The 8253-nt window shown below is 41.5% G+C and overlaps 1 protein-coding gene across 1 annotated transcript in view; it reads right to left on the reverse strand.

The window, feature by feature from the left end:
- The window catches only part of LOC103367857 (mitogen-activated protein kinase 14A), a 12962-nt gene extending 5556 nt beyond the window's left edge, over positions 1-7406 (reverse strand). The window contains exons 1-5 of the mRNA XM_008296017.1: positions 7185-7406; positions 5883-6012; positions 4683-4741; positions 4274-4385; positions 985-1014 (exon numbers count right to left, since the gene is read on the reverse strand). Of these exons, the coding sequence (XP_008294239.1) occupies positions 985-1014; positions 4274-4385; positions 4683-4741; positions 5883-6012; positions 7185-7318 (465 nt within the window). The 5' untranslated portion in view covers positions 7319-7406. The remainder of the gene's footprint in view (positions 1-984; positions 1015-4273; positions 4386-4682; positions 4742-5882; positions 6013-7184) is intronic.
- Between the last annotated feature and the right edge of the window lie 847 nt (positions 7407-8253).

Consider the following 8253-nt stretch of genomic DNA (forward strand, 5'->3'; position numbering starts at 1 on the left):
AGGATTGCCCACCCCTGATCTAGGAGGAAACTCTATCAAAGCTCTGTGACAAACAAAGCATTGCTAAATGAGATGGTCTGGTCTAAAGAGGATCCCCTATTTGCATCACCAGCATCACAAAGCGCAGTTCTTGTCACCGAGCAGCCTTGACAGCTTAAATTTACAGCTAGGACACCGTCAAGACTTCAGTCTTTTTAACAAACATCATCATCATCTCCACATTATACCTTTGGTGATTGGTGGAGATGGCAGAGTGATGTTAATGATGTCTATAAACTGTGGGAAACTGTGTGAATTCTGCTCTCTGACAGAAAATCCAGAAGGACAATCACCCATTCTCAAGAGTAACCAGGTTATGGAGAAAGACAATGATCCCAAACACGAGGGTAAGTCCACCTCTGAATGTCTTGAAAGAAATAAAGTCCTATTTTGGTGAAAGCAATTCAAATTCTAGACTCGAATCTCATGAGATACTGTTGAAGGACATGAAAGGTGCTGTTCATGCTCACAACCCCTCCACTGTGGCAGCTCTGCAAAGAGGAGCTGGACAAAGTTCCACCACAGCAATGTCAGACACTGATCTCTACTTATGAAATGCTTGGTTGCACTTGTTACTCCTAAAAGTGCACAACGATCTGTATAGTTAGCACTAAACGTGTAGAAATGGAGACTCACCGGTGAGTAACGTGAGTCAGCAAGTGAACATGAGGTCACATTAGGTAATGAGAGTATTACGTCATACATACACATGCATTAGTGTCATAAGTTATTGATATATGAATGCTCAGTCCTTGCCATTGGTTTAATCTTAATTTCCAGTCTTTATGCGAAGCTAAGCTAACTAGCAGCTGGTACCTGCCTCGTATTTAACAACAAGCAAGTGATTATACCCCAAAATGCCAAACTATTCCTCAAACTGCAATTCAGAAGTAAACTCGAGTGAGACATGAAGGCTCCAGTGTAACAAAATGATTATATACCAACCCGATGAATGATCCCTGCAGAGTGAATATACTGTGAAGAAGGGAAAGGGTAGATTAAAAACACACAATGTGAAACAGCTTATGAGACACACATAGACAGCAATGTTTGTGCAGCAGAGCGGGAAAACCCACAGGCACATGGTTATCTCGATGGCATGTTGTAAAGCTGTAGACAGAACAACAGTCTCCACCCACAGGTGATTGTTAGCGCTGTGTTTTGTGCATTTTCAAGCCATCAGAATCCAGAGTGCCTTTCCAGCACAAATAAGAAGAGGACACGTCGGGATCAAACACCTCTGCGACTTATTTTAAAGACAAGGCCGCTTTACACACATTTGGTCCAGTGTTCAAGTTTAAAAGGAGCTTTCTGTTTTGTTTCCGCTGAACACTCTTGGTTACACATTGACCAGCACTGACTGGAAAGGCCTGAGTGGTTAAAGGGTAAAGCAGTGACACATCCATTACACATTCAGACATGTGAATGGCATTTAAGGTGAAGACATTTATTATGCTGGTATGGGAGAACACACTGCTTTGTCAAACTGCTACCTTTGATTATCAATGAATGGAATTTCTACAGCTCATCAGAGTAACTATACTGATCCTCAAATGTATCTAGACCCTTCCATTAAAGAAAAGGCAAAATTAACAATAGTTACTCAAATATCTAGAAACTGAAAAAAAGTAAAGATAAATAAAAATGTGCTAAATTATAATTTAGTGTCATAAGACATTGTTTTTGAATTGTGGCTAAAAAGAATAATTTAAAAAATAAAAAAAAGACAAATTAGAGCACTTTGCGAATGAGCAGTGGGTCAGAATACCTGTCAACAGGTGCAGAAGTCTGACTGAGAGTTACAGGAAACAGCTGATTGCAGTGATTGGCTCAAAGGGTTGTTCAACAAAATATTAGTTTACGGGTCCCATCATGCTTGTTTTTGTTGTTCTGTTTGTTTTTCTGCTGAACCACAATTCAAAAGCAATGTCATGATTTTCATTAAATTTTTATTTATTATTACTTTTGTCGATTTCAACTCATTTTAGTGACAGCTGTTTTTTTCCCCTCTTTAATGGGAGGCTATGAGGATATGAGGATGACATGTTCAAGAGAGTTTAAAATCAATACAAAGCTGGGGACTCGGTTCACATTAAAATAACATTTTTTTAAATTTAACACTGCTTGCCATTGAGAGCGCCCTCATAGCAGACTGGAACCTGTGCTGTTTCTGTGTGGCACATTGACTGAATGTCTTTAAGTTTAAAAGACCTTTCTTGTCTTTTTTGTTACTGACAAGTTCGGCTTTGGCTCCCAGGAAGGCTTAGACCTGCCTTTGATAAATATCAGACATTGAATGAATTGTAATAAGGAAAACTAGAACAAAATGGATTAGAAAGTACAATAACAGAATCTCTTCAGTGTCCTAGTCTCAGCCATAACACCTTTTTGTGATCTCAGTGGTTAGAAGTTTTTGTCAGTGTCGTGGCCTCAGGATTGCATCTCTGCCTTTTGCAAATGATGCAGTGGATCTGGAGCATCATTTGGAGCTTCCATTTCACCCAGAGGTGGTTTGCAGTCTCAGACGCTGCATTAAAATGGGGCCTTTCACGTTGACAGTGAGTTGCTTTTAAGGCTTCTGAGTTTTATGGTCTGGCATTCACAGGGAAAGCGTTTAAAAGCCAGGTTCCGTGCTCTGCAATTACACTTTAGACAAAGTTTCACATGCTCGGTAATTATCCTGAGTGTTGAGTTGTTACGAAAAAGGATTTAAGATCTCCACAGTAAGTGGTTAAAATGAGATTTGCTCGCTTGCAGTCTGGTCTCTACTTTTGGAACGGAGTGAAAAATGGTATAATATCAAGGAGGATCAAGTAGAACAGCTGCTCCTTCATACTGAAGACAGCCAGACATCTGAGCACCCTAACCCTAACCCTGACCCTTAGCCTGGCACCTCCAGGTCAGCTCTGAGTATTTTCAACTCTCCTGGGAGACAGTATCGCTTGTCTGCTCTTACAATGCCTGGAGATTCCTCAAGAGGTGCTAGAGAATGTAGAAAAGAGAAAAAGTACACGTGGTTAGCTCTGCTTTTACCAGGGCGCTGTGTTGTGCAATCACAAAGGTTGAAATAAACTGATGCATAAATGGATGGCTTGATAGATAAATTTAAAACCAAATGTATCTGATACATATTTGGTCTTTAAATATATATATAAAAAAATGAGTTTGCCAGTATAATTAATGCCACAATAGCACCTTGTCGACATCTGCAGCTATCTCGAGATCATGAATGAATTACTCTGTTATCTCGATATAACAAAACTGTTTATTTATTAAAACAAATACATTTATCTCATTATCTCAAGGACACAAAAGCCTAACTTCTTGAGGTAACAAGATAATTTATCACCACTTTTTTCCTCGACCAGACAGGATATTTACGCAGAGCTTAAAAATGAGTGTCTGGTTCTTTAGACATGATTTCAGCTTCACGAACAGACCGATCAGCATCATGAAGGGCTTTAATGTGCACTTAGCTCTCAAAATGTTACCATTTTGAGGTGGAATGAGGAATTTCAAACTGAATTCACCTTTTTATACTCAAATCTGAGCCACTGGGCTTCTCCGATTAATGAATCAAGCACAACATTCAACCACAAACTCATTTCTGTTCAGGAATGCAAGCAAATAACTATAATTTGACATCATAATCAAGAAATAATAATGTGCTTTACTATTTTTTCAGTTTTTTCTTTGTAAAACAGTAAATTTAAAAATTCATGGATAACAATATTAATCATATTTTACTATTAAAATATCATTTTGGTTAAAGAGCTTCTCCATACTGGTGTATGAACCACTACAGAAGCTGTTAATTTTAGGGCAGCTGTGGCATAAACCTGACACTGGGTGGTGGTCTGATACATTTGTTAAGCACTGTATATTATCACATTCATTTCAGTGATTTAGAAGGCGGCACAAGACTCTCTCTGCATGTTTCACCTTGTGCTGCTGTAGTCTTACATCCTTCCAACAGTGTTCAGTTCAGACTTACTACATACTAAACATTATGTGCAAATGTAGCTGCTTGAGACCGAGACATTAGATTGCAGATTTATGGAAAGGTTGAAATACAGGATTTGTGCTTCCTTCATCTGGTGATTCAAATGCTCGCAGGGCTTCATTTTTCTCTGCCTGCTCTAGTTAAACAGCACTCGTTTTCAAAAGGCGGCAGTATGGGCTTCATATAAATCTCCTTGTAATATATTAAAAAAACACATGAGAACGTACTCACCTTCAGGCCCCTTAGAAGCTGGTAGAACAGGTATGTGATGATGCGATCAGTTAACCTCCTTTTCTTCATTATGTGGCCCAGATCCTGAGCTACAAATGGCATTACCATATAACTAAAGAGAGAAGAGCCATAGGACACATTGATTAGCCAGAACAAATATCCCTTAAAGGACATTAAGTCTGAATACTGTCGCAAGCGTTCTGTGACGTGGACATTAAATTCTCAAGAGGTAAAGAGCTCATCTCTATGGCGATGAAGTACAACTGCACAGACCAACCAAAACAAACAAGAATAAGCTTGCTCTCACATTTCCTTGCCTGAACTTTTCATGCACACACATGCACACACACAAGGTCTCAACAAGTCGTGACAACTAGCAGGAGAATGTTGTTCGTTGCTCGCAACTCACAAGGTCTGGAATTTCTCCAGCGTGGAGTCGGGTGTGAAGACGTCAAGGAGGCAGATCACCTTTAAGGACAAACATGGCGAAGATATTACGACACCAAAATCTCTGTTGATAGACACATGAAACACTTGCACACATTTCTAAACCCTAGAAAAAAAAAACACCCCAAAAATCACTTACAGTAACGGCTCAGCAACTGCAATGAAAATGAGCAACCTTTATTACTGAGTTCAATACGTTTCCCCATCGGTAAAACCAGACTGGATTGAGAGTTTTGAAAGAGCACCATTTGACAGCATTGTCTTATCAAAACTCTTTTAGAATGAAAAAAACAAAACAGCCTTATAGCAACAATGAGTTAACAAACAACAATGACTGCCACGTAGTTCTATAACCTTCGGGGAAAAAAATGGCGGCAAGTTGCATGTTAACAGGTAAAGGGTGGAAAGGGTTAATAAGTTTGAGCTTAAGCTGAAACAGCCACTTCCTCTTTTCAGTTCAATGGCAGAAGTCTTTTTGTGATTGCCTGTTTTTATATGACAAAACAAATGATTACACTGAAGCTCATCCCGAGGGGTTTTGGACAAAAATAAATGAGCCATGAGGGTTCCAACAACACACAACACTCCCAGCTAGTCAGGTCACACTGCTGAGATCAAGAGCGTTTGTTGAACGGTCAACAAAGGTTGTTGCTTATCCTCAAAATCTTGAGAGAGCGAGAGAGAGGAGAAAATGGAACCAAGATTGTGAGCAAGACTAAAACCTTTACGAAGCCAGTCTGTATCTTGGCTTCCAGAGACACTCTGATATAAAACCGAGCCTCGATATTGTAATTACATCGCATACTGAAGATTTGTTATTTATTTTTTCATGCTCGACATGCCTGTTTAAAAAGTGTGAACAACCAGAGTAAAAAAACAACAGATTCTCAGCAAATATATGTATATATATGTATACATTCACATATATTGTTTTATTTTGTGTGTGTGTTTTTTCCTTATTTATCTTATTATTATTGTTTCAGAGTGGAACAGGTGCACAACGCATTTCACTGTGCATTACACCATGTATAGCCTTGCTGGTGACCAATAAAAGACCTTGAATCCTTGAATCTTAAAACAAATTAACAAGTGGTACTTTCGGCGGGGTATTGCTGTCGATTGTATTGTATTGATAAAGTTGTTAATAATAGTGAACTTTTACATTTTCATGCTGTATGTGGCGCAGCAGCCTGAGTTCCCTGTAAGCTCGCTTGGCGTGGATGAGGGACTGGAAAGGCCGATACAGCTTCTTGATGGCCACCTTCTCCTTGGTCTTCTGGTCCATGGCGGAGCTAAACGAGAACGACGACAGCGTCAGTGACAGGACACGTGGTGGCTCGTCTAAGGGCTGCGATTAACACTAAGTACTAGTACTGGTTAATTAGAAAAAATAAAAATAAATTCCAATACGTGTGATTCACTGTTCAGTCTGTGAAATGATTGACATCCCAAGATATTTAAATAAGAGCCATTTAAAACAAAAAAAGAGCGTCAAATCCTTACACATAAGTAGCTGACACCAGAGAATATTTGGCTTCTTTTTTACTTATTACTGTTGACTAATCTTTAGCTCTACTGTATTTATGTTTTTTCTTTGCTTCCCATCTACTTTACATTATTATTGGGGTATTTTTACATTTTGGGGGAGTTTCTGTTGGAGTTCACAGGGTAACAAAACAAATCTTGACACACAGACGTCTGAAATATGCCATGAGAGAAAGAAAAAGGATAGCAAGAAACCTGTTTATCTATAATATCTGAAATACAACATTCAGATTAGCATTCAGGCCTGTTGTCCCTTCTGCTACATAATGATAAAATCAGCAACAACATCTGGTCTGTCAGTGGCTTATCATCAGATGAAAGTGTGTCTGAGATATCTTGGATTCCTGCAGGCTGCGTTGTCCTCCGTTGGCGGTGGAGATTCCTGTCATATTGGAGGACCTGCATTGACTTGCTGACTCGCCTCAGGCGGACAATAGTGCTTCTGTTAGCAGTTGTTGAGTGTAATCTGGGCCTCTCGGACTGCCTGCGACCGATTCTTGGAGTGGAATGCAGACTTAAGAGGTACATAAATCTAGACAGCCTGGAGGAAATCATTTGTGGTGCAAAGTGTTTTACTATTCAGACTGGACAAACTGAAGCACCTTAGATGATTTGAAAAACATAGCAGCCTAATAATAATTAATAACTATTTATAGAAGCTGGATGTGGATGATTGTAATATACCTTATTGTGTAAAACACAGTAGATGCTTATTTTTCTATAAGAGCTGCCTTTCCTCTGGACAGGGTTAGTACCAGGCAAGACTAAATAGTTTAATAATTACAGACTTGAGAACACTTATCAGTAGCTACATTATCAGAAAAAACAACAACAATGTACTTTGCTGGGAGTCACCCAAGCGGCACTTTCCTCGTCGGTGTACCCGAAGTCCTTCGCGCCCTCCCCGGGCAAAACTCACCACACTGTCCCGTAAGCTCCGGACCCGATGGACCGCAGCGTCGTATACCTCTCCGGGACGTCCCATGTCGTCTTCTGGATCTCTAGTCTGTGAAAACCCGGTCTGACGGGGGAATCCTTCACAGGAGACTCCATGGCGCTGTTTTTGTTTTTTAGTTTTCCAGTAACTACACCAGCTTGTTGCAGCCTCGTAGGTTCCACCTGACAGGTGAGGTGCAGCGGGGGAAGGTGAGCGCGGCTCCAGGAAACGCCCCCCCGGGGCTCTGCAGCCTGCTCCCGCCTCCAGAGAGGGAGCTGTCCGACAACATCAGCTGACAAAAAAAAAAATAAAAATATGTCGATATGCATCTGATCTGTCTGGTGTTAAATAACTTTTCACTCCTTCTCAAAGGCTGAGTCAGTCTCTGAATACAGGCCACTTTGTGACACAATCACAAGAACTGCAGCAACCCATGTTCAGCCCTTTAACTGTAGAAAACAACTGGAAAAGAAAAAAGAAAACAGGCTAAAGTTATCAGCTTGAAAGCTTAAACCATGTAAAAGATGCACAGATTGCAACTTTCCTTCATATCGTCACGGGGGGCAATCGGGGAACCCAGGAGCAGGTCATGACAGTAACCCCCCCTCTACGTGCGCCACCTGGCGCACAATGAGGCCGAACGGGCACTGAACAAGGTCCAAAATGAGCCGGGTGGGTGGAGGGGGTCCAGAGGAGGGACAAAAAAAAAAAAAAAAAAAAAGGTGTCCAGAACAGTCTGGCAGATAATCCGAAGTCTATAGGGGGAGAAAAAACAAAGCCGGCAGGCAGTCCAGAAATAGGTCATAAACCACAGTTCAAAAAACCAAAAGGTCCAGGTCCTGGCGACGGCAGGATCCCTCTGGGGGCCGGACTCGGGGCGGAAGCCGGCGGTGGGGGCCGGACTCGGGCCGGGAGAAGGCGACGGCGGAGCCCCTCTGTGGGGGCCGGACTCGGACCGGGAGACGGCGACGGCGGAGCCCCTCTGTGGGGGCCGGACTCGGGCCGGGAGACGGCGACGGCTGAGCCCCTCTGTGGGGGCCGGGAGCCCCTC

The sequence above is a fragment of the Stegastes partitus genome, unplaced genomic scaffold (assembly GCF_000690725.1).
Source record: "Stegastes partitus isolate 25-593 unplaced genomic scaffold, Stegastes_partitus-1.0.2 Scaffold1094, whole genome shotgun sequence".
NCBI lineage: Eukaryota > Metazoa > Chordata > Actinopteri > Pomacentridae > Stegastes > Stegastes partitus.